Source organism: Chlamydotis macqueenii, chromosome 10 (assembly GCF_036417535.1).
Source record: "Chlamydotis macqueenii isolate bChlMac1 chromosome 10, bChlMac1.mat, whole genome shotgun sequence".
Classification (NCBI taxonomy): domain Eukaryota; kingdom Metazoa; phylum Chordata; class Aves; order Otidiformes; family Otididae; genus Chlamydotis; species Chlamydotis macqueenii.
In genome coordinates this window covers 15,492,534-15,519,057 of record NC_141565.1, presented here as the reverse complement: position 1 = coordinate 15,519,057, position 26,524 = coordinate 15,492,534, and the positions used below count along the sequence as shown (strand labels likewise).

The 26,524-nt window shown below is 45.3% G+C and overlaps 1 protein-coding gene across 1 annotated transcript in view; it reads right to left on the bottom strand.

Moving 5' to 3' along the window:
• Positions 1 to 26,115, bottom strand: part of SYNPR (synaptoporin) — a 102,610-nt gene extending 76,495 nt beyond the window's left edge. The window contains exons 1-2 of the mRNA XM_086755940.1: positions 25,988 to 26,115; positions 25,844 to 25,909 (exon numbers count right to left, since the gene is read on the bottom strand). Of these exons, the coding sequence (XP_086612066.1) occupies positions 25,844 to 25,909; positions 25,988 to 26,005 (84 nt within the window). The 5' untranslated portion in view covers positions 26,006 to 26,115. The remainder of the gene's footprint in view (positions 1 to 25,843; positions 25,910 to 25,987) is intronic.
• Between the last annotated feature and the right edge of the window lie 409 nt (positions 26,116 to 26,524).

Here is a 26,524-nt window from a genome sequence, read left to right as displayed (position 1 = left end):
CATAATAGATCAAAATCAAAACACTTCAGTTGACCAGATCTGAGTTTCGGGATGTTATCTTTTTCAAGGCAAACAGACTTTCAAGATTTCAACATTTCTTTCTGACTCAAAACAGACAAAATTTTGGCAGTCTTGCCTTTTTTTTTTTTCAGTGAGATATGAAGAGTGTTTCACACGTGGCTTTGCCAAGTGTCACTGAGGAAGAAATTACCCTCACGTGTAGGGAGAGGGCGGATTTCTCCTCTCCCCATGCCCCGCTCTCTGTGACACCCCTTTGAAGTCACGGTGGTGGCCACAGCTGGAAATGCCCAGTGGCAGCAGCCAGGGCCACCCTCTGCCCTGCCCTGCCCCGAGGGCATCACAACCACCCTGCTCTCCCCTCTCTCACAGGGCTGGAAGCAACCATAAGGGTCACCAAGTCTCCTGCTGCTCAGGGAGTACTGCATCATCACTCTCATAAATTTCTCAGTTTTCTCAAAAAAACAGTTTTGCTTCCTTTCCTCCTACCACGCTGGCACAGGAGCCTCATCCTCTCAAGGGCTGCAGTGTTCCTGTAACCTACAGTGTTCCTACAGCCACACAAGGTTGGCTCATTAGCTCAAACAGCTGTTCTCCCCTTCATGTGTTTAAAAATCAAAAATTTTAAGTGTGCCCATTATACCAGAAAAACCAAGCCAGCCCCTTTTTTGTCTCCCTCCTGCACAGCAGTCTCCATTTCTCATCACAGCAGCACTCTTTCACATCTTTCCCTGTTATCACAAAAGGATTTAAAAAAAAAAAAGAAAAATAAATCAAATACCAAACAGGAAAGGTCTCCTTGGACACCTCTTTTGCTCTTTTTGCAAGATGTGGCCCAATCATAAATGTTTATCTTCTACAAACAGTGCCTAACCTCCACAAATGCAGAATATTTTGGCCTTTTTGGTGTGATTGCCAACAGATTTATCACCTCCGTTTATGACCTAAGTCTATGACACCATTAAGATTAATTCCATTTCTAGTACATTGAGAAGCAGATCATGCTGAGGATGAGTTTTTCCCAGAAATCAGACTTCCAGCAGTGTGTAGAAGTAAGGAAAGTACAGGGACCTCTGACACGCACCCCGCTATCCGCTCCAGTGAGCTGGCCACGGGCATCAATCGCACCCCAGCATCCAAACAGCTCGATGCAAAGGGGGAGACCAAAAGCTCGTTGCTCCCTTATGAAGGCACCATAAACCTCATGGGCTTCACGTTCAGCCTGGCAAACATGGGTTTGTTTTCCTCATGAGCTTCTCATATGCACTGGAAACATGTAGGGGATGCTCTTGTGCTGCTGCAGCCAGGAGACTTGTTACACCTGGACCACAAAACTCACAGCCAAACCTTTTATCCCACACAGATGCCATACCCAGCCCAACCTCCCTCCTTTGGCAATTACATGCATTGTTTGAGGACAATGAGCCTCTAAATCACAGCATTTAAGGCTCTGCCCCTTTCAATAAGTCAGACGGGGTCTTGGTTTGGTTTTATATTTTGGAAAGGAGGAGGAAAGAGGCTCTGACATTGCCAAAACACAAAAAAAAAAATTCCAACAAAGTCAAAATAAACAATTTGCTTATCAACATCAGAAGCTTGAACTAGCACTTTATTTGTACAGCGATGACATTCAGGTAAGACTAATAATAAATTACTAAGTGTCACAGGCTCAGAAGTAATGTTTTCTAGGTAACAAAGCACTTATGAAGACAAATCTGCATCACAATTTCATTCATACTCAAATAGGAGGGAATGAGTTGGCATATTTGACAACTCCATCTTTTTGACATATTTGTAATTTGCTTTAAAAAATTAATGCAAACACGAAGTAAAATTTTCAACACAGAGGATAAAGAAACACTATTGCTGCCTCCCACTCCCCTCAGCTGAAGGAGACACATTCCCTCAAACACAGTATTTATCTTAGCATTTCTAAATTATTCACCGTTATTACTATATTTTTTTTCCTAAAGACATGCCAAGGTATTACTTTCCAAATTACTGGCTTCTATTCTTAGTTACCTGCAATTTCCACCTCCCACAAAAGTCAGGGCAGTGACACGGAGCGGAAGGATGTGAGCATGCAGGACTGTTTGCCCAGGAACCTCACGGCCTTCAGGATGCCACGGCCCCGGGACTCCTCCAAAAACACACCCTGAGAGCTGCTGCCCATAGCAAAAGGGGTTGAGATCAGAGGGAGGGGAAGGGAAACTGAGTCAGAGAGCAGTCCCTTTCTAGAGATCACCCAGGAGAAGAGGTTCAGAAGAGGCGTTCAAGCCTATCGACCTGACGGACGCCTGCTTTCTCTCCCCACCCCAACGCGCAGTTCGTACAACGAACACACCACCTTGCACATGGCTGAGGAACATATTGCTGAAACAAGTGCCAATTGATTGGCGCTCACGAGAAATTTGGCCAAGCCCTGTTAGATGATGTTGTTTGGAATCATGTTGATGCATCATCCTCTTGCCACAGTATTTTTAGGAGATATCTGTGATTTCTAGCCCTTTCCAGGCTAGGAAAAAAAAAAAATTAAAAATCCCACTTTAGCCATGATGGGCACACATCAAGGAAAAGCAGCCACGTAAGCATCACTGTACCACGAATATGTAGCAAGTGCTGGTACCCTTTCGCTGTAAAACAGAGCGAGCAGACAACCAGAGCATTCGAATCCAGATCTTCTTCCTTCAGGTACCGACTTTAAACACTTTGCAACAGCCAAAGCAGCACAAGGATCCCACATTCAGTTCTGAACTTCTCCCTAACCTTTGTGGTGGCATTAGCATAAGGCAAGGAGACATATTTTGACTCCCATCTGTGCAAATCCTCCCCGTGCTGCAGAATCAACATTCTGTCAACCAATTATTTTATGCTGTATCACAGCACCAGGGCGGAGAGGGGGGGAACGAGGGGGAATCATCACACCTACAATCAAAAGAGCAAGGTTTTGCAACATAGCATGTACTAAAGATGTCTGTCTTAAGTCAAACTAGCAGCCATATTTTATTCAAAAAGCATGTAAACAAATCTGGCACATTCATTATGAAAAAAAAAATAAAAAATGTGTACCTAGCATGTTCATCACATTTCAGATATTCCACCTCTCCCTCCCCACCGAGCTCCATGGAGACAAGTCAATCACAGTTAACCATCTGGTAATCCTTAGCCCAGGCTGTGCAGCTGCTACCTACCATTTTTAATCAGGGCTATGTCTTCCATTCATGCTAAATAGGAGGCATGAACAGCTGCTTGGCCAACACTTCCAAGCAAGCTCCCTCTCTCTCTCTTTAGTATTCCTGGCTTCTCTTCCTTTCAGCTTTACATTTTGCCCATTTTTTACAGGCTTTCACTAAAAAAAAAAAAAAAAAAAAGAAAAAGAAAAAAAAGTAGTACTGAAACAAGAGGAAAACACTTCTGATTGCTAAATCTTTGGAGGGTGTATCTGCTCTAAACAAGTTCCTAGGGGACACAGACTGCAATCACAGTCTCTGCATTTAGAAACTAAAAATCAGTGTGTCCATGGAAATACATTGGTATTTTACCTACAGAGCCCCACAGAACAGCCCTCCATTGCATGTTTCAGGTAACAAAGTTTGAAGCATGTCAGAGGTAAGACAAATTTAAATTATGAATATAGGGATCTGTTTTTAAAATGGGCACAGTAATTCCTCTAGCTTGCAGGGAAGGTTTCCTGCAGACTTTTTCGTATCCCAGCACCCAAGCAGAAGTCTCCCTGCCTCCAGAAGATGCAGGGCAAGGGCACATACCAAAGGCTTGTTATCCCAAATCACCACCAAATCAGGCTGCCTCATCTGCTTTGCTTAGATCCAGAGGAGCTGGCCCCCTGTGAACCACGTCTTAGCTTCTTCCATCTCCCAAAAAACTTCAGGTTTATTTTTGTAGAAGGTCCAGCTTCTATAGCAACCAACCATCTTTTCGAAGGATCTAAATATTACAGCATCAGCTGTATTATCCCAGCTGCAACTTCTCTGGAAGGCAGCACTTATCCTGCTCAAGTTACAGACAGCAGCCCAGCTCCACACTGGGTACACGCACACAGTCCCTCATTCTCTCTCTTCCACGCATCCAGAGCGGTGGCTGTAAATGTCTTGCCACAACAACATGAAAAAAGAAAAAAAAAAAATCAACTTTCATCCATTGCAAATGACAGATTTGCTGCAAAGTCAAGAAAATGGTCATGGCAATCTATGGTGATGTTACCTAGCAGAAACGACTCAGAAAGAATCGGTACCGAACCCAGCGTAATTTCCACACGGATTTTGCAGGTGCAGACACTGAGGTTTTAGTTGACCCTGTCTGTTTAGGTTGCTTTTGTGAAATATTTCTTTGTGTTTGTTTTTTCCTGAAGTCCTCCTTCAGCCAAGAGATGCTTTACTTGTATCAGCCTTTTCAGAAGAGCGGTATCTTGGAGTAAGGCAATCACCCATCACCTCCACACACTGTGCAACAATAGTCACCATTTATGCGCCAACACTGTTGTCATAGCTAGTGTTATAACACCGCAGAACATTGTTACTTGCTCAACCTAACAACAGACAAAATCAACACAAAGGTCATGCTGAAAAGAAAAATAAAGACACAATGCTACAGCTATTAGAAAGCAATGCCTTTATTAGTGACATGGCACTGGGGAGGTAAAATCTTGCATGGCCAAATCAATCAGTTTGCCTTAACGGAAAATAAACAGACATTTTCAGTACAGAACAATGGCATAAAGGTTAACATAATCATGTATTCTTCCTAGCCCACTGTGAACTCAACATTTAACTTCTAAGAGTTTGCCACAAGTGAAAAAATAAAAAAATAAATTAGAAGACAGGCTGATAGCAGTGAAAATGGGGCAAAAAAAGAGGAGTGTGAGAAAAAAACCAGACAGCGAAAAGCAGAAGGATGGATGATCCTTTGAGGGGGAAAATGCATAATACAGTGGAACAGTCTTATACCCACAAACTGAACTGGAGCTACGGGCTGCGCATAGCATTCGGCAAGGGCCAGTCTGATATCTTCTGCTTGTAGGTCAATATTCCCAGCCTACAAATTCTGTGTATGTTCTCCAATAACACACTTCCTCCTGTACATCTCTCCATGCTATGGAAGTGAATAAAATTTAAATTTAAGATAGAAAACACAGTAAAAGCCAATCAAAACATTACTTACAGTGACAACAGGCAGCACCAAACTAAAGAAGTATCAGGAAGCCACAAGCCAACAGATTTCATGGTACTTGCTCTGATTGTGCCAGCTGCTCTACCCGCTCCACGGACAACACTGAGAACGGCGATGCTCTTCCAGAGTTGATGAGGTGGCAGGAACTCAGGCTCAGCAGCACCACCGGAACAACTTTTACCGAAACTACCACATGCCAAAACAGTGCAGAAAACACTGACTGAAGCAAAGAGTATGATATTTCCTCAGTCACTGTAATGCTATGAAGTTGTAAAAAGCTAAGCTTTCCAGCCAAAATACTCTTACATATCACGCTAAGCAGCAACACCCATGCTGTAGCCAGTGGTTGCTATTTCTGGCAGAAGAGCTGATTCGTTGAGGACACCACTGCTACACCAAAAGGACCATCTTTTCTGAATAGGAACCATTACACCGAGCCTTTGATTGCACTGTTAGAAGAGGGGGCAAGTGATGCTACCCCTTCCCCAAGCCAGGGGCAGCTCCTATAATTAGGAAAAGCTTATGGCACTTAAACCTCTATAGGCAAGTGAAGTTGGTGAAGAACCATTAATGCTCACAGCAATTAATTTAGTGTGGAGCAAGCCTGGACAGACACACATCCATCACTACAAAGGCTCAGCATGGCTACGTGCTTCCACACTGGCATAAAATGTGCAGATCTACCTCAGGCTTCTTTAAATCCAGTATGCAAATACCAGATGTGCTGGGATGCTGAACACAAACCCTGTGCAATGAAGGGTTCAGATTTTTGTAATTTAATCTTGTGGGGTTTTCGTCACAAAACACCACCTTCTCTTTGGGTGGGGGGGGGGGGGGGAATCTCATTTTTACAGAATGTCGTCCCAAAAAAAAGACTGCATTGTCCCTTAAACTTACTCCTGAACAAAAAAAAAAAAAAAAAAAAACAAACAAACAAAAAAAACCAACCAGTTTGGCATCTTTGTTGGCTGAGACAAAAAACAAATCACAACCTGCCAGATGTGAGCTGTAATAACGGTGGTGGTGATGATTCGAGGTATTTCCCCCCCCACCAAGCATACTAGTTATGAAGCAGAGACTGAAAGGACTGAAAAAGAATTTCAGCATTTGATTAAGACAAGAGAATGAACTAGAAAACTGGAAAAATAACTTGTGACTAATATGCAGATTTTATCAGCTTGTGGATCGGAAGCCACAGTTTGCTGGAAGTTGTCTCCTTTTTGCTAATTTTCCTCAGATGAAAAAGGCACTTGTGTTCTCTCTCCAAGTGCTTTGCCTCCATGCCTTCTGCAGCATATGCTCAAGTTTGCAGTTACTATTGATAGAACGGGAAAGCATCACAATTCTTAAGATTTTACAAAAATTCTGTTTAAGCTTAAATGCTGCAGAATTTAAATTATAATTCAGATATTCACACTCAAACATCAGTCCTGGGAGCTTCCATTGCAAAATTATTACCATAGATGGGATTCATTTAAATAAAGGCAGCACTGGTGCAGATGTTTAGACCGTGGCCTCACCGAGCCTGCGTGCATGCATGAACGCTGGCAATGACAATAAAACTGTAGAAATGTTCAGACCATTTTAGGCCGGATGTCCAGTGGGACACTTGAGAACAGCTAATTTGGAAGAGGACAGACACATGGCAGAGAAGCCTGCTTTGTGATCATTAACTGAAACCCTGGGAGCATCCATGCAATTAGCAGAGGGAGCTGGCTTAGCAAGAGAGCACAAGTGGGGAGAGCAAAGCCCCACAAGTGAAGGATGCTCATGCTCTACATACACCTTCACATCAAGCGTTCCTTGAACCCACCAGACCCCATGCTAAGGTAAGAGAAGCCAAAGTAATCAATAACAATCTGCAAAAGGGATAAAACCTGTATCACCCACAAGACTACTCCTGCAGGACTGGGGCCTTTTAATGACTCTCAGCCAGTTTTCTGCAGGGGCCAAACCCTTGGTTCCCTCACCCCCATGCAGGGACAATTGCTGCCGGAGCATCACTCCCAGCCCAGGTATGGGTACTGCACTGGGAGTCTGGGGGAGAAAGCGCAGGAGATGGAGCACATGTGCCCAGTGGACAGAGCAGCTCTGTTCCTGCCATCACCCACTCCCACGTCTGCAGCCATGCCACAGGAGATGGGATGTACAATGCGGGGGCACCACTCCACCCACCTCTGCGTTTCTTCCTTCTGCTCTGATTGGGGAGTTTTGCAAGATGCTTTAATCAGAAAATGCTAACTAGGCCAAACTTAGATCCCATCAGTGTACCACAGCGTACAGCTCTGAATAGGAAAACTGATTTCCATGTTATTAGGCATGCAATAAACTAAAGGCACCACAAATGGGAAGCATTTATTCCCTCTGGCTATAGGAATGCTTTTGTTACACTTGATGACTCTAACTATGAATTAGACCTGGAAACAAAATTCCATTTCCCAAGCTTTTTTCAAAAGCAGCATCATATGATACAGACGCATATACACAAGCTCACACGATCTCTCAGATAAAGCGACTAAAGCTATCATAATACATACGACCGGGTAAGAAATACAATACTGTCACTCAGTTAATAATACCATACGTGAGAACATAACACAGAAAGCATATTCCTAAGGAGTATGAAAATACGTTAACTCCTTGATGCTCTTCATAATTCATTATCAGCCACAGAAGGCATACCATAATATCCAAATCCTGAGTGTCAAAGATGAAAGACATGATACACAGCCATAATCAATTTTAATTACACTGCTTCATCCACAGTCACCTTGTAAACAGGTCAGGAGCTAACCAGATCAATACATGAATTCCCATCAAGTGCAACAAGCTGCACGTTATCCCTGCCCATGGCTACAGGGAAAAAAAAAAAAAAAAAAAAGTAAGAAAAAAAAAAAAAAAGAGTTTGTTCTGAGCATTATCAGGACAAGATCACTTTTAAATTGGCTCAAGCGGCGGATCACAGCGTTGCCAGCCCACGGCTTCCCAAAGGCTCACTGCAAAGGGCAAGGCGTTCAGAGCAGCTGCAGAGAGCTGACGTACCCACCACAGTGGTCGCCATTATATTCGGTATTTGAAGCATAAAACATTCAACAACAGGATATTTTAACTCCTAAAACCAGTCAATTATGTTTGCTGAACTAGACCGTGTGACTGAGTTGGTAAATGCAATGAAGGAATAAGAGTGAAACAAAAGCCCCGTTTAAAATAGGTCGCTCCTTTAGAAAATTTTGTAATTACACACTGCAAATGCATTTGCATGTTCAATGAGTAATACATGTTTCTTGCAATAAGAAAGCCTAGAAAAAGCTTAATCAAAGCCTAGCTTATCAGCAAAGGCTAATTGGCTTCCATAGTGCATCATCCAGCAGAATCCAGCATTAGTGCAAGCCTTGCCAACCATTAGTTGGCAGAAAATCCCAATTTATTTTGATAACAGAGGTCTTACCTCCAGGGGCTTCCATGACCACATAATCAGGTGGTGCATCGGTGGCCCATCCCATGCCCTCCAGTCAGCATCACCCAGTTAATCAACTCGACAGCCAGGAAAGATGGGAACTGACCACAGTGCGGAGTAATTTGGGAAGGAAGAAAGGTACAAGGGTGATATATAATGAGTCAAAATATTTTTCTTTTAAGAAAGAGTGCAAAATAGAAACTAATTAATAAACTGCCATGAGTAATGCAACCTAAAAATGCAAAATAATGATGGACTGAAGTTTTCCCTACAGCGAGCTGTCATCTCAGTTTGTGAACCGTAAGGCTGATTTCCCCAGTGTTATGCAAAGAAACGGCTCTTCTTTTCTTTTATTTAGACTTCACATTTTAGCTGCTGAGCCTTCTGTACACTGAGGTGGGTTTGCAGGCAGGGAATAAACCTAACCTTTCTCTTCCTGGGCATGATCTGCCTGTGCAAAAATGTGGTAATATTCTGAGGAAGCACATCTTAGTACTTCCAGACTTGGATTTCTACCAGGATGACACACAATAACAAATGACAAAAATCTAAAGAAAGTCAGACCTTATGGGGGAGTGGGGGTTCAACACATTTTATATAAAGATGAATTTATTCATTTAACACTCCATTTGAAATCAGCTTGAAATTGTTATAATCAACCTAGTAGAAAGTATCACGAGATATCATTCACTTGGTGCAAGTCAACAGCAAGGAGCTAGAACGAAAATTTATTGCCATACTAAACCTAGTACGCAGGAAATACTTTTTTCATTTTAATTCAGAGACTAATTCAAGGGTGAAGAATCAAGCCCCACCGGGATTACCTGTAAGCATCTTGTAGCTATCTGCCACCAGGCCACAGCAAAACTATATCTTCTTGGAGTCTCATACAGCTATCAAAAAACCATGCATTTTACAGTGCAAAGGTAAGTGAGCACTGTAGGCATTACAGACTCATCAGTACAGCACTTAATTGCTGAGAAGCTGAGCTAATTAGCACTGTCCCATCAACAGCATCACATCAGGACCCAACCCATCCCCTCCACACAGCAGCGCCTGGTGTTGAGCAGGTCCACCAGCTCATCCAGAACCAGCCAAGGCATCTCTGGATGACCCGTGGTGCATGTCCCACTAACGTTTGTCATTCAGATCACCCAGCTACAAAATTGCAACTGTAACAGTTAAACATAAGCAAAACAATCTAATTTTGTGCTTCAGAAGACCAACTAAGAGCGTCCCCTCACCGCCTGTAAATCCAAGTGCCAGACCTGGGCGATTAGGACCGCATGTTTCCTAGGTGATAAGCCTTTCATTTTTCTGGAAGACTTCTGAAATAGAGCATAGGAAGATTAATCCTCCCCAGAGAAGGGAGAGTTCACTGGCTAATTTCTCTTGCATTTAGTTGTAATAATTAGGTGTATTGATTCTTCTGCTTTGTTCCTTACCATTATAATGGAATAATTAAGACAACTTCAAGGAAATATTTGAAAGCTCATTTCACATCGTCTCTTCAAACATGGGCCATCTAACACTTACGTGCACACTCAAAGGGAAAAGCTAAGGCAGACTCTTGCCTTATTTATCTCCGTAATTCATCAGGCACCAACTTCAGGCAGCAAAGTGCTGCCTCCGGCTCCACTCCATTTGCTGCCTATCATGATTATGAACAGCAACACAAATGAGATCCATCTGGTGCGACCAGGACACACATTGCTCTGCTGAGCTCTCACAGCAGCTTGTTATCAAGGGGGACTGGAGAGAGGCCGACCCTCTTCAAGAGTTATGAAGAAAGAAAAAAGCAGTATTTGTCATATCCGTAATTCTCCTTGCAAAGGCTCGCAGTAGCATTCTTGCAAAATATTACACAAATGTTATTTCTATCTCCAATTTTTAAGTTTAAGATTCTTGGAAGATAATGCTGAAGTGTCTACACTGAAGAGCACTCATGATCTCCATTCTCTCAGACAGCAGCACAACTAGGTTTTTCAAATACAAGTACGAAATTATCCATGAAGGGCTCGGTCTTTGCACTGCGTTCACAGGGGGAAAACGCATCCCTGAGACAAGTGGGTTTGGGGCTCCCTGATGGTCCTCAGGGATGTACAGCCTGACTGAATGGATCAGGGCCCCAGCTGTACGCATTGTGCACATCTGCATGGACACTCAGAGAGAGCCAAAACTGGAAAAAATTACTAGAAGGATGAATGAAGAGATTAAATGTAAAAAGTTGTGAGAAAAGCCTCTCAAATTGAAAAGGATTTTCTCATGTCTAATTCAACATTACTAATTCAGCAGTTGATAAGAGTTCTCTGATCTCTCCAGCATGTCTCAGATTTAAATAATTTTCAGTCATTTTGTATTAAATAGCCTTTAAAATATTAATCCTGTAAAAACACAGGGAAATGCATATGCATTTTAACATATACCTCCTTCAAAAATACCATTAAGCCCAGGTGATACAAAACCATAGTCTCCCAGCTGCAGAGGGGCAAAGGCAATGACTGAAAAGAACTCCAAAAGCACGTAGATACACTGTCCTGGAATATAACACCAGATGTGTCAGATGTGGATGAGCACTTAGGTCTAAAGCGAGCACCAGACTTTCCAGAAGTGAGGCATTCACTGCAGACTGGGATCGCTGCAGCACCTTGGCCCAAGAAGTGAAGTCGCAGCATTCTCCACCTTTTCCCTCCAAGCGAAGCTCGTTCAGACTCTCATGAGTGATGCAGCTCTGGCACAGCATTAGCTTTTAACATTTCACAGGTGTCTCCTGTGTCTAGTGGTCACTCGGACACCAGAAGACCAATGTTTATGACCGAACACTTCAAACAGAAATCTTAGACGTAGCTACCTCTCAGGAGGACGAAACATCCGAAGAATGTGTTAATCTGATATTTATATTCCCTTAGAAATGAAGGGTGTCTTCTGTATGACTCACATGTTTTTCACTTGTGGTATTTTTAAACTCTGAGATCCAGCACTGATTGGAGTGCAAAGAGTGTGACTTTTCTCCCATCCTACCCCCAAGGGCCTCTCAGCCAGGTATGGATGACAGTTGGAACCAGGAATGGGTCATCTCCAGGTTTACTGTGGTAACAGGAAGCCTAAAAGAAATAGCTTTGGGATTTATGAATGTCAGTCATATGTGAAAGCTAAAACCTAGCAGGTTTAATAAAAAAGAAGTACATAGACCCGTTTTCTATGAGAATATAATGTATATTTGAAAACAAATAGAGAAACCCATCCAGAATAACGGCTTCTTTTTCTCCCCTCCATTTAAGAGTATCTTTACAGCCTAGATCGGAGCTAAATTTAAAAAATCCAATTAAATAAACAATTCAAGGAGATAGTCTCATGACAAGTGATCCAGTGCAGATTGTTTCCATGAACTTCCTCACACGGCATATCCCTTCTCCAATTCAGCATGCTCATATGGGGGCATCTCGGAGAAACCTGTGCCTGTCATAGCTATACAGTGAGGGCTGCACCCAGAGTGTCCAGGCCTGAAGTGTCCAGGCCTTGAAGAGCCAAAAGATGCGGAAAAGAAATACAACAAATAACAATAAGAGTTTCAATGCTTTGAAACTGGTCCCTGGCCTCCAGTTTCTCTTTCAGCTTGGAGAAGGCTGAAGAGTTCCTGGCTGGCGCAAGGCTTGCCATGAGATCTCGTTGGCTGGGCTAAAAGGTCTTTAACATCAGGCAAATGTAAATGCTACCTTTCTTTAAATACAGTTTAGTTCTTTTATAGCATCATTCAAGAGACATAAATGCAAGCCTCAAGCTCAGACAAACACAACTAGCTGTTCAAAGGAAAACCACGGGTAAGATTTTGCTCTGGGCGGAAGGATTTTGCTAATGGTTTTGCAAAACATTTTTTTTCTGCAGGAGCCAGAAAGAAGAGGAAAGCTGGGGCAGAAGAACCACACACAAGCAGTCAGAACAATGACAAAACCTGGAAGCTTGAGAAAAGGCAAGAGAGGGCTTTCTGCCCAGCCCAAGGTGAAGGAGGCTGCAGATGTACTCTGTACTGCCAGTGCAAATAAACACAAGTACATCACCGAACCATCTGAAGCAACTTCTTTTAGAAGAAATAAGCTGCAAAGGTCTGAAAATTCACCTAACGATTCAGATCAAAAGGAGCAACATTATCACAGAAACCCATTCAGTCTATACAAAAATTCCTCCAGCTCCCCAAGTGAGAGGGAACACACCATTTTCCTTGCAGTAATCCAGAACTGTACAAGAGACAGAGTTTAAATACATTTCCATTCAGATAAGTTATCTCTTCCCCTCCCCACCAGCAGCTTTTAAAAGATGTGTCTTGAACTTACAGCACTGGAGGGCTTTTTCTTCTCAGATTTTTAATTCACTGGCATCATAAAGACCTTCAGCAATTTACAGTGTGAAGAGCACTTTCTCTTCAGCTTGCCCTGCTTTGTGCCTGTTTGTACATTACGGTTACTTCGTTACTTACGTTGCATTACACAGGGGCAAACGAAGCAGCCGTGCTCCTCTCCGCAGCAAATGTGCCCCAGGGCCAGCATGATACAGATGTTTCGCAGTACCCCACATCAGGCACAGAGGCTGGGCTGCCTGGCTGCTTTATCCCAACTACCCCTCCACGGTGCCAAGCCAAACAACACACCTCCTACTCCAATGCTAGCTTGAAAACAGGGTAAATCAGAGAAATACTGCAGAGGAGGCAGCCACATCATCAGGCTACAATAATCAAGGTGTTGCAATTAGAAAAAAAAAAAAAAAAAAGAAAAAAAAAAAACAACCAAAAAAGCCCCCCAAAAAAACAAAACAACAACAAAACATTTGTGGGAGACATCCAAATTCTGTTGAATGATGGAAAGACACCAGAGGGACCACAATATATATCTTCCTGCCTCATACCATGATGGTCTCGGCTATTTGTCCTCCTGCAAGTCAGTGGGACGCAAGCCAGATAACTGAAACCCTGAAGCAATGCTCCCCATGCGTGGTTTTGGTGACAGTTTTGTCAGAGGTTAAATCACAAATTTCAGGTTTAGCAACTGTGACCAACCAACACACAAAGCTTTTGCCCTGTTACTCGGTTACTGTCTAATGAAATAGCATCTTGGCCAGAAAATCCTATGGGTTTTCTTCACGTGTATTCAAAGCAGAGTGCTCCCACAGCTTGTCACCTAATTCCTGACCACCACCTGACATTCCTTTTCCTTGGGCCCTTCCCATCCGTACGTGCTACACATTGGCTTTAAACATCACAAATGATACCGGTGGTAAAAACCAGACTGGACTGCAAGAAGGTCACTTTCTTCTTTGAAGGCACCTGTGCTTTCTTGGTAACGCAGTGAGCTGACGACACGCCGGGAGGCCAGTCTACAGGGAATGCAAGAGAGCTATATGTGGCACGTTAAATCCGACTTCGCCGCTTACCACCATATGGAACAGAATCTCAGCGGCATCAAACGTTTACCTAAACTCCATTAATGTCTTCTCCAAGCCAATATTTATAGCATACACACCAGTAGCTGCTGTCAGAGTGTGTATAAATGTTAAACCGAACTGTTAGAGAAACATAATGACAGATGTAGAGATGCTGAAGAGTGCAATCTATTCTAATTTATGATAATTTATTTCCATCATCTGGAGTCCTATTCAGAAGAGAAAGCTGAATGCATCCCAAAGCTCATCACAGGGTGGAGTGTAAAAATCCCCAGCAAAAAAAAAAACAACAAAAAAAAAAACCAACTCTTTTAAACCAAGCAAGAGTACTCTTGTCCTAACACCCAGGACATGCTTAGCAATCTCTCTGTGCAGAAGCAATACAGATGTGGGGTACTCGAGCCCCGCCTCCCAGCAGCCCAGTGACACACAGGTTTATTGCAAGTTGAGAATAGCTGGGAACTGTTTGTCCCACGAGAGATGTTTGATCATTGCTGAGTCATTACTTTGTAGGGACTAAGCTGTGCAAAAACCCATTTATTAGCTCTGTCAGAGCCTGTTCAGCTGCATTAACAACCAACACTGCACCCATGGGCGGCCAGCACTAATGAGCACAAAGAAAAAGATGGAAAATTATTTTTAAAAATGAGTGAACTATGTCATGGTGAGCTATATGGCTGATAAAGCTTCTCTGTATCACTGCTCAGCAGCACAAGCTGTGCTGAATCAGTTCTGCCGTAAGACCTGAGCCTCATCTCAGTCTCTTGGTGCTGTTCTGTTGTGAAAACATGATGGAGAGGATGAAAAAAAGGAAAGGGGGGGAGGGGGAAATAAAAAAAGCAGGAAGAGTATTTGGTCCCTGTAGCGAGGGGTGCCACCGGGCCACGGAGGACCGCAGGCAAAGAGCTCATTTTCACAGCATTGTCCTTCCCCGGGAAGCACCGTAACGCACGGCGGTGGCAGGAGGCTTTCTGCCGCATGGCACACCCAGCGTCCCCCACATATGCCAGCCCACCGCGAAGCCAGCTCCCACTGCCTGCCAGGGCCTCGCAATCTGGCCAGGCACAGATTTTTGTGCTGGAACGGGCGGCCTCTCCGCAGAGCCGCCTGCCACAAGCGACAGGCTGCAACGGTGGAGCGGGAGCACATGCAGCCCACGGAGCCAACGCAGCAAAGCAAGGAGGCTCACGAACGCGGCTCGCTGATTCTCTGCTAAGTGGACTGTGCTGCCTCTGTGTATCTCCGAAAAATTCCATGTTTGATCAAAAATAAAAGGGCTAGGCACAAAATATAAATATATACTACAACACAGAGTCATATATACATATATACTACAACAGAAGTCAGATTATTTTCCACATTTTCTGCATTTTAGCCTTATCTTTTTCCAGAAGAGTTGTCATCTTCTCTCCAAAAACATTGATTCTCCTTTGCAAGTCCCAGTGCTCAGGACTTGCAACATCTACCCTGGGAACACCACTGCTGTGCCTCCAAGGAGTCTGGGCTGGCCCCTTGTGCTGCCCCTGCTCTGTAAACCAGGCTCTGCGGCCAGACTACATTGCCTCGATGCACAGAAGGGTCAAGCTTAACGTGATCCATCATTGACTGCTCCAGGAGGAGCAAGCCTGGGGCATCACAGGAGGATGCTCCGGGCTGCAGAGAGAAGGAGAATATGACCCAACCACTGTTTCTTTGCAGAAATATTTTGAGCTGAGACAGTGTAGTTTCTGTGAAAAATATTTCTTCATTCACAATCTCACCAGAATGAGAATTTGGTTTCCATTGGAAACCAAAGTTTCCAATGGAAATTTAGATAAAACATGATTTTTCTCTCAAGGAAATTAAATTATTTTTTTTCCAAATCAGCTCTACCAATGACTCTTTTTGATGCAGTGATGACAGCCACTTCCCTTGCATTTAGGCACAGCCCAAATTGCAAAGGACAAATATTCCACGCGCTCCTCAGTGACCTGCTCCAGGCTGTAAAACACGAGGGAGCTCACTTGAACACCTTTCCTTGCCAAGAAAACACCACATGCTCCCAGCTCGCTCACCTCCTCCCATCACCATCGACACCCAGCCACCAACAACACAGGGGAAACCTGTAACCACGTCTTTATTTGAAGACTTTTCCACACATTCAGAAATCAGATGTGGAGGGGCTGCTTGGCCACGTGCTGCTCGGTACCCACGTTTTGCACAGCCGCATGGAACACCAGCAGCCTGCCAAACGCTCCCAACCTGGGCACTGGGCTGGGACTAATCTGTAGATGTGCCCAGTCAAAGCCCTCTCTGACTGAGGGATCAAAATTTATTAATTATCCCACTTGAAACTGATTCTGGTTCACAGCAAAATCTCAGCTCCTGGCCTCAACCCTCTCAATGAGTAATTTCATCAAGGAAATTCTTCTTGCAACACCATTCACAGAAGGAGATTAAAAGTGGAGGAAAATACGTTGAGAAAGAAGCTCTATTGAGCCACACTCGTGAATAATCCCTCTGTCCACATGCCTTAGGTCATCAGTTGGAAAAGTCAGTTTGCAACACGCTCTGTACTTGGCAGCGTGCAGCTTCTGCACTTTTATCCACACTGAAACACATCCTTGTGTCTGCGTGCAAGATGAGAACAAAACGCTGCTAAGACACAACAGCAGACACCATGTCTATCAGCTCGCTGAGATCAGAGGCACACAGCAGCAAAGAATTTAATTAAAATGTTAAAATTAAACAGGAAGGCATCCATTGTTTAATTTTTTGGCAGGCGTGTTCTTTCAAACCGGGACCTAATTCTGCTCCAGCACGCTGACTGCCCTTGGAGATGGCAATCAGGAGAGCTCTGCCGGATTTGTCGGCTGCTGGATTTGGCAGTGGGGGAAATCCCACACTTGCTTTGGTTTTGAAACACGGTCTCTAAAAAGGTGCTTGGAGGAACCGCTCAGCTCCGAAGGATAATTATTGCAATATACGTATTCTGCAGCAGTAAGCCCATTTCCAAACCCAACCCCATGGGGCTGGGCATGACATACACCCGCGGGCATCGTTCCCCCGACAGTCCCAACAGGGAGCTGTGACCTTGCCATGCCCAACCGCTCCCAGCCACCACTTTCTCCATACAGAGGTTGCTTTAAATGGGGTACAAAACTGAGGCAGGGCAGCGCTTTTTTTTTTTGTGCACGACATCGCCTCTGCGTGAGGAGTAGTGGGGGGAAGCAACTGTGCTGTTTTAAACTGTGCACACAGATGGGCACCGTCCTGTTTTGTTTTGCTTCGAGCATACCTCCAACACACAGCCAGGGAGAAGATTATTCTGAAAACACTTCAAGCAAGACTCAAGTTTGCTTGTTAAATAACCGCAAGATATTTCCTGGCATCCTGGGGTATTTTGACTTGGATGCTGAAGGCAGCCATGCACCATAACACGGCCCGTATTAGGGAGGGAGAATCAAGAAGTCAGTTGTCTCGTTGGTTTTTGAGAACCTGGCAAGGAAGATATTGCTTCTTCTACAGTATTATTTGGGGTGCAATAGAGGCTTTTCACCTCATATTAGAAAGATTGGCAAAGGCAGTGTCAAACATGGGGCTCCAATACAAGCACTCAGCATGCAGGTGCCAAAGGATTTGAGCTGAGGCTTATCACTTCAAGGCAAAGATACTTTGGATTTACATCACCTGACGAATAACACAGGAGGGCAGAGCATTAACATCAGGAGAAGCAGACTGAGGACAGACACAATAAACTTCCTGTTGAAATTCAAAGAGCTACTGAAGAGCTGTAACTCTAAATTACTTCCTGATGTATCAATGATCTCACCGACGTTTGGTAGCATTTCTTTCAGAGATCTTCCGGGCAGAACTTCACCCTCAATACTTCAGGTTCTTGAGCACTTCCAGTGATTATTCAGTCAGGCTGTTTGGAGCAGGGTCTGGTATTTCTCATGGAATAAAGATCAAGTTGACAGGTTGGGAACTTTGCAAGACAGTCAAATCAGATTTATTTCTGACAGTGCGTCTGGAACTATATACCTCCCATCTGAACATTTATAACACTTCATTGAAATCTTTCTGCTCCACAGTTTTTCCTCCTGCTTCATTAACACAGAGAAGCAGGAGGTTATGTCCCCACTGCTGCCTGGCACACCTCAGTGCCCAGGATGCTTGTGGGGGTCTTCTTAGCAGGGACATCCCCAGTCCTTCAGTAAAAGCTCAGATGGCTTCTCGTCTGAACACCTCCCTCTCTGGAGGGGTCACGTCAGTCTAATCCTCCGCTGATCCTCCTCCCCTAGCAGCATTATGAAAACACTCAGCCACAGCAGTAACCGAGCTGCCTGGTGCAAAACTCCAGCTCCCTCTCACCACCACCAACCTCTGAGCACAACCAACAGCAGCTCTCACCTCACCATGCATTTCAGCTTAGGCTCGAGCAGCTTGCAAATGCATGCAAACACTACGCGCAAAAAATCTGGACTGTGCACTCAGGGATGTGCCCGCATCCATAGGCTGCTAACGAGGCAACACCTAATACTTTTTCTTTATATCAAAGGTTCTTAGAGAACACTTCCTTACTTGACTGAACGACATCACCAAACTCTTTTAATGCCATAATTTGTATCTACAATTACAACCATTGAAACCCCTGCCATTTTATGCGATTTTAGCATTTCCTAAAACAGGGAGCAATAGTAGCTTTTCTAACGGAGTGAAGTATTCTGAACAGGGAAACACTGCTTCGAAAGACAAACCCAAGAAGCCTCTACAATAGCCAGAAGAGAAACCGTGCAAACAAAACAAAGCAAAAGCTTGCAGTTTGTCTATATTCAGTATTCTTTTGCTTTTGCCAAAAACCAAGCAAGCTGTCACCTTAGCAACTATGCCACACTTTGCCGTACATATGTCACTTTGAACAAACACCTTAAAAGCAGCACGTCCACACTCCATGTTCCTCTCCATAACGCTCTTCACAGCACGTTGCAGATCTCCCCCAGAGAGCAGAAGCCATTAAGACCCCTTTGGCCAGTTGCTGGACGGACAGACAGATGGCCAAGCGCTGTATTCCACACTGCATCCCAGGACCAAAATACTACTCAACCGCTTTTATTCGGTGCCGAGAGAGAAAGCTGCACTTGTGGAGGCGTGGCATGAGCACTTCACCTTCCATCACCAGCCCCGCGTCACCTGTCTGCCTCTCCCTATCTCTGGCATCACAAGGAGGTTCCCCTCTCCCGGAGCAGAGCCCGCAACCAGGAGGTCTGCTGCCCCTCAGGATCACACGTAGTGCTGTGAATCCAGGCTAACTCATGGAACGCAGGATTCAGATGACGAAAGGGTTTCATCACGAGCACCCCAAGGCTGTCTTCTCCCCACCGCAACATTTGAATCCCAAGCTGTCAACACGCAGGGCTTTTACCCGGGGCTCCAATTATGCAGATGCTGATTTACAGGAGTGATGACTGAAACATCTCCCTTATAAAAATTGGCAAGGAGTCTTTAACCGTGTATGTCTAATGGCAGAACCTCTATCTCCATACATATTCTTGCTCGTTTGAAAGTCAGATCATTTTTGTTCTTCCTTTCACAGAAACCTGGTTTGCATATATAATCAAATTTAGTATTAATCAGTCTCTCTCCTCATCTTCTATTCCTAATGCTTCAAACAGCCACACTCAGAAAACACCAGCAGACTTCATCACCGAGAAGGTGACTTACCATGAGGAGGTTTCACCAGTTTCACCCACAGACTTCCACAACAGCAGTACATAACTCCAAAAACTCCTGTCTCCTGGAGCACCATTTCTCAACCACATGCGCTAATCCTACGTAACTCATTTATACCAGGTCCCACTCTGGGCTGCCTGAGAACCATCAGGATTTAAGTGAATTGTTAGGTGACCTTATTAAATCAACTCTTCCACAATCACAACATGAGCCTACATAGAAAGTGTTAGGCACTTTCCAGATGAAAGATGTCATTTATTTGCAATGTGGTCAGGCGCTACTGAACTTCTCTTTCTCTCCTTGCCTGTACTGGTATTTGTACCATTTTAACAGCAACTTTCCAATGGGATAAGATTGGCATGGTTCTCAGTTGCCAACAAGATACGCACACAGATAAACACGCATGTGAACAGTGTGTAGAACAGCCAGCTCTCTGCAGTCTGCATAAAAATATGGGATCATAGGATAAATTTTTCTGCTCTTCCACTCTTCTGGGTTTGCAGACTTTAGGCCTTCCATCCTTCTTCTGCTTTCCTGATCTAAAGGCATATGATTTACCAAAGCCAAAGGTTTCAGAATCACAAGACTCCCAGAAGTTGGGATTTTAAGACCAGAAGGTAAAATACCACAGACACTGTTATTGCTTCTGCTGCCTTTATCCCAGTCCCATCAGAGTGATATATGGCTTTCACATCTGTCTTCAGTGACACTACAAAAACTTTTTAGATCTTTCCTATCACACACAACAGAGCCTGACACCTAACAGCAAAATCCACCTCCCAGTTCTTCCTGATAAAAATAACCTCTCCAACACAGTTTCCTGCCTGCAGGTTACTGATGCCCTGATGTGTGTTCAGCAGTCGTACGTCCGATGACAAGGACCGATAAAGCCTTGAGTCTCTTGGACACTCGCATCCTGTTGTTTCACTGTGGCAATTTTTGTCTGTACAGAGCTGCAGTGCATTTTGCATGCATTATGCTAAGCTGCCTATAAGAAATCATCCAATTAATGACAGCTTACAGAGAAGGGCCAGTTACACAGTAATTACCTTTCTAATATTAAAATACCGTAGAAATGGATTTACATTTTTGATTAAGTGGCACATGTTTTATTGACCTGACACTATATACACAAGACCTTTGAGGCAGTAACTGGGACCAGGTTTTCAAGAACAGCCAGGTACATATATCCCAAGGCAGACACAAAAAAAAAAACAACAACAAAAAAAAAACCCACACCACAATACTTTTTTACATGTGCTTGTGTATCTTACACATCAAGATGGATGGACCCAGCACTAAATGCAGCATCTGATCCTGGCATTGCATAAGTGACATCAGCAGGCAGAAAGAAATATTCTTTTTATTAAGGCTTTCTTTTTCTGTATGAGAGTAGAGAAGATCCAACACCCAACTTTTCCAGCCTGCATCCATGAGGAGCATTAAGCTTTAGCAAGGCCACACTGCTCCATCAGCTAAAGTCTCTGCCCATGCCAGAGTAGACAGCAGACTTCTGGTTAAGCAAAAGCCAAACAAACACAAGCAAACGTGATGAAGATTCTCAGGCAACTATAAAATATCTCAGGCCCATCATAGGCCATACAGAACAAACTACTAATCACATATGCTTCATGCAAGAATTGTCTTCTTCATTTTTTTTTTTCCCATTTATTTTCAGCATCTCAAGATATCTAGGCTTTTCTAGGACACACTTGAAAGCATGCAGCTACTTATGTCCATTCATACGCATGCAAATACAATCCAACAAAAGTGCTCCATGGCCAGATGAGCAATCAGCACTAGGACAAAAGACAAGACTTATTACCAGTCTTTCAAGATTCAGATTCCTTTTGCCTTCTAAATACACATCTGCTTGCAAGGGAAGGGTTCCTAACCCTTTCAGAGGCTATACAATCAAAGCAAGCTTGACTTTTGCCAGGCTGGCAGCAGCCTGGCCTTTTTCCTGGCTCACAAGTCAAACAACGATGTCATGAAGGCAAGCAAGAAAGCAAGGTTAGCTTGGTCGGTCCATGTACACACAGGTTTTTGAAGCCACCTTGCAGTGCCTTTGTTCAGTTTCTCCCAGAGATGAATGGGGATTTGTTGTCCAAATGCCCTGCCCTACTTTGAAAATCTTTGGCACATCCCATGAGGATGCTCGTGAGCAGTGACGATCCGCACTCATGCAAGGCCTGGAATGTATTTTTTCTGCACAAAGGCAGGAATGAAAACAACAACTCAGACACATTTGGGTTCACTGAACATCCTTAATGTCCACTTCCAAGTTGTCCTACCAAGAAAAGCCCCAGTATCCACAAGATTTGTCCTGCAACATAAGTGACTCACATCTGCCCTGACATAAGCAGCACTGGTTCAGACAGAGCTCCTCGTATGGTCTTCATGTTCAAAATATGCCCTCTGTGCCCATACCAACCTAGACAGGGCTGCACATGGAGCAGGTAGCTTGTTATTATTAAAATAATAACCGGCAGCTAATCAACAGGTTAAGAAACAGAGCCCTGCTTTTCACTTGATGTGCTTTTGTAGGGCTCCAGAGAGGTGACCTGCAAATCCTGCAAATTTGCTTGTCATCCTGACTTTTTGCAGACCCAATAAGGAGCCTAAACACATCCAGAGCTCCACAGGACTGAAATTAATCCAGGGAGACGAATGAACATATTTCTTCTCTTTCATCTTTCCTTATTCAGTATCATCAGGTGTGCATATAGGAGAGTCATTTCTCAAGTGAAGTTGTAATACTGTTTGTGACATTGCAACCAGTCGTAGCGCCACGGTAGACAATCATGAGAAATAACCTTCAGAAGCATACCCCCTTCTCATGCAAAGATTTGTGGAGTTAACAGCCAAGGGAATAAAGAGGAGCAAGAACCAACGTGGCTTTTAAAGAGCTTTTCCCTGTCCCCAGCACATGCCATGAAGCAAGAGTAGACTCAAAGCTGAGAACACCCAGAGCCCATCTTGTACAGCTACGTGCAGTTTTCTGAGCCTAGATTTGTGATCCACATACCATAAGTATACAACCTATACCAAGAGTTCAAAAGAATGCAACTCTTGCTTAATTGCTACAAGTCACTTTTTTTTTTTCCTTTCTCTTAACCTTTCCCGGGCCTGAGTCAATGTTGTCTTTTAATGGCTCCCAAATGCAATTTCTTGGCCGAAAATAAGATTACAAAGTGCACGGGAAACACAAATGAAAACAGATTACAGTGCTGCGAATATTCCGAAGAATCAGTCTTATCTCAGCATCTATGATTCCATGATCTTCTCTCTGGGCATTAGGGGACAGTCAAAGTAGAAGACTCAAGAAGGTCAGATCAAGTCCTTGCTCCTCGAGACAGAGTTGACATCTGAGCCAGACTACAGGTAAACTGGAATTTGCACACCTAGAGATTGCTTCTGCAACAGTTACACCTTCACACTCGAGGAACACCCGCAGCCACTCCAGCCGCCTCCAGACTCGCAATACCGGCATTCATTTATACACAAATTCCAGCCGCATCGTTGCACAAGAGGTTTATTAACAAAGACACACCGACCCCTGAGCCACCCAAATTTCCCAACAGACAAGAGTGCTGGACCGCTTGGACCAGCTGAGGACATTTTGGCTCTACACCATCTCCACCTTACCAGCCCTTCTGAGGAAATCCCCACCTCTGCCATCTGTGCTCCAGCACCACGAAGCCTCCCAACGCCCAGAATCTCTGCGTCACCAGCTGGGCTATGAACTTTATTTCTTTGCAGATGCAATCTAGGACTCAAGTGGGAGGCGTTAAGAGGTGCCATGAGTAGCATATGGGCTACAGCACACAAGCAACAGGGCAGAAACACCAGCTTTCCCCTCCTTAGATCGCAAAAAGGGCTTTCCCCACCTCTGTACCCTACCTGCTTGCTTTTCACACTAGAAATCCAAAATTTGGCTTTCTGGGAAATATACATTTAAAAAATGTAAATTTCCCAAAAGCAGAAGTTAACACCTCCCTTTTAGATGACAAATAAGCCAAGAGAAGGCAACATTAAAGTTACTTGCTCTTGCTTCCCCAAATCCTAAAACCCTGTAAAACTGAGTGATAGGATTCAGCTGCCACATCACTCACACTACACCGGTCACACCCTCTGACAGGTGATCACTGTAAAGCTCAAAAAAACCCATCAGTGTTAGCAAGAGCAGGTTTAATAAATCCCACTGTCACCAGCACTTTTTGCATAGAAAACCCCCCACTCACACATCATTTAACACCCAAAATGAAACAGCTGTAAATCCAGCAATTAGCAGTGTAATTTGACTGTTCTGATCAAGCGCACCGAGGGCCGCGAGGCTGCCGGGGAATGTGGAAGCAGCTGCAGAATCTGCTGGAGCATTTGGGCTTTTTTAAAAATTTAAGATTATAATTAGGCTGAAAAATGGAATCCGGGGGAGAGATGGACGCTTAGTTGAGATCAGAGATGGCAGAGAGAAGTGGCTAGCAGTTGGTAAGCATGGTGAGAGGGAGCAAGCAACAAGATGAAGTGAACAGAGATGGAATTTGTGTAATCAAAAAAAAAAAAAAAAAAAGAAAAAAAAGGCACTAAAACATGCTTGATTCTACTCATACACACACATCAAAAGGGGAAAAAGTAATTTCTCACACCATCTTAAATGCACTGCATCCTTCTCCTGCATTATTTCCCTGCTGCCAAGGACTGACCCAGCTCGGCAGCATCAGCAGAGCTCTGTTTACATACAGTCGCGCGTGCATTTCTATAGACACCAACGGGCAGCGTGCAGCCAGAAGAGTTCTACAGGCAGCTTTCAACCATGACAAAGGCGGCTTTTATATCCGGCTGCTGGAAGAAGTTACAGACCTAGGGAACTGCCAAGAGAGAAAGAGCTCCCGCTTGCTGTCCCAAGGACGCCAACGCTCCGGGGGAACAGTTTCCCTGAAGGGCACAGCCTGCGCCCCTTGGCCCAGGGCCTTTCCCGGAGCAGCTCGCTTCCCACCTGCCATCAGACCCAGCTTCACTGAGCAGACAGTCAAGAGACCATGCTCCCAGCAGCTATTTGCCATAGAAATAGGTTTGCTCCTCGTTCTTCTGCTTCGTGGTGAGCCCTGCAGAGAGGCTGAAGCATCCTCAGAGTGGTGTCTGGGGCTCAGCCCCTGGGTGTCCTGACTTCTCCTCCAGGCAAGCGCAGCAGCACTGGGTGGGTTTGGGGAGCTCTGGGCGAGGAACACGAGGGACCTTGTTCATCATCCGCATGCAGGCTGTCCTGCTGTGAGGCCACCTTGTCCCAGGCCCACAGCACTGCCGCATCCCCATCACCCAGCCCTGCAGGACCTGGTGCTTTGAGACACCCGGCGAGGAAGACGAGCTGCCAATCATGGGCAGGGACTGGGTTTGGGGCAAGCAGCCGCTCCCCCGCACGCCAAAACACCCCCTTGCAAACACCCCGTGGCCGGGCCGTGCACGACGGGTGCGAACATGTGGATAAAAGCACCCGCATGCAGACGCGCCCCCCAAAATACGCAGCTTACATAATTCCCCAGCCAGTCAGCGTTAGGGGAATGTGATTAATCCTCCATGACATGTTCTGAACTTTCCGTTCAGAGAGGCTCTCTCCTCCCGCAGACCTACTGGCGATGAATGTCATTTGACCTGCAGACTTCACTACGAATGAGCATCAGAGCAACAAACAGTGACATTGCTCCGCAAACCAATTATCTGCCTCCTTCCCCGCTCGGCCCAGAGACAAGTTTGCTAAATGCATAATGAGGATTTTTTTTTTTTTCTCTCCTCGGTTTCTTAAAAAAAAATTATTTTACATCCAGCACAAGAATGAAGCGGAGGGGGGGCACCCACAAACCCAGCTCCCAGCCCACCCCGCCGGCCACATCGCTGGAGGATGAGAGTCCCCAGCCTCAGCCCCTCGCCCCCAGCCCCCTCCGCCGCCGTCCCAGCCCGGCTCCCACCTGTTCCGCGGGCGCGCACTTTGGGGACCCCCCCACCCCACCCGCTGCCCCACGCACCCCGAAGACTCACCCACTCGAGCACCCTGAGGAAGGCCAGCGGCTCCTTCACCACGCGGAAAGTGCCCGCGGAGGCGAGCTGCGGGAAGAGAGAGGGAGTCAGCACCGCGCCCGCGTAACCCCCTTCCCCGCATCCCGCCCGCGAGGCTCCGCGTACCTGGTCCACCGCCTCCATGGCGCCGCAGCCCCGCGGAGCGAGCGGAGCGGAGCCGCCCGCCCGCCAGCCGGGGAAGATGGATGCGCGGGGATGCGCGGAGCCGCCCCCGCCCGCCAGCCGGGGAAGATGCGCGGAGCCGCCCCCGCGCACACCGGGCGGGGCCCCGCGCCCCCCGCACCGCCCCGCGGACCCGCCCCGCGCCCCGGCGCCGCTGTCACCCCGCCACTTTTAAAAATCATTAATTTTTTTTATTCTTTAATAATTTTTATTTCGGGGCAGGAAGGGAAAGGAAGGCGTGGGGGAAAAAAAAAAAGAAAAAGAAAAAAAAAAAGAAAACAAACTGGCTCCCCCCGCCTGCAGAGAACTGTTCATGTTTTTGTGGACGGCACCGCATCCCACCGCGTCCTCTCCCTTCCCGGGGCCAACTTGCCGGCCGCCCCCGGCCCCCGCAGGGCTGCAGCTCTGCCCGCCTGCTCGCCAACGCTTCTGAGGGTTTCCTTGAGAGCAGAACAGCGTTTTCTGTCTTGCTGTTGCTCT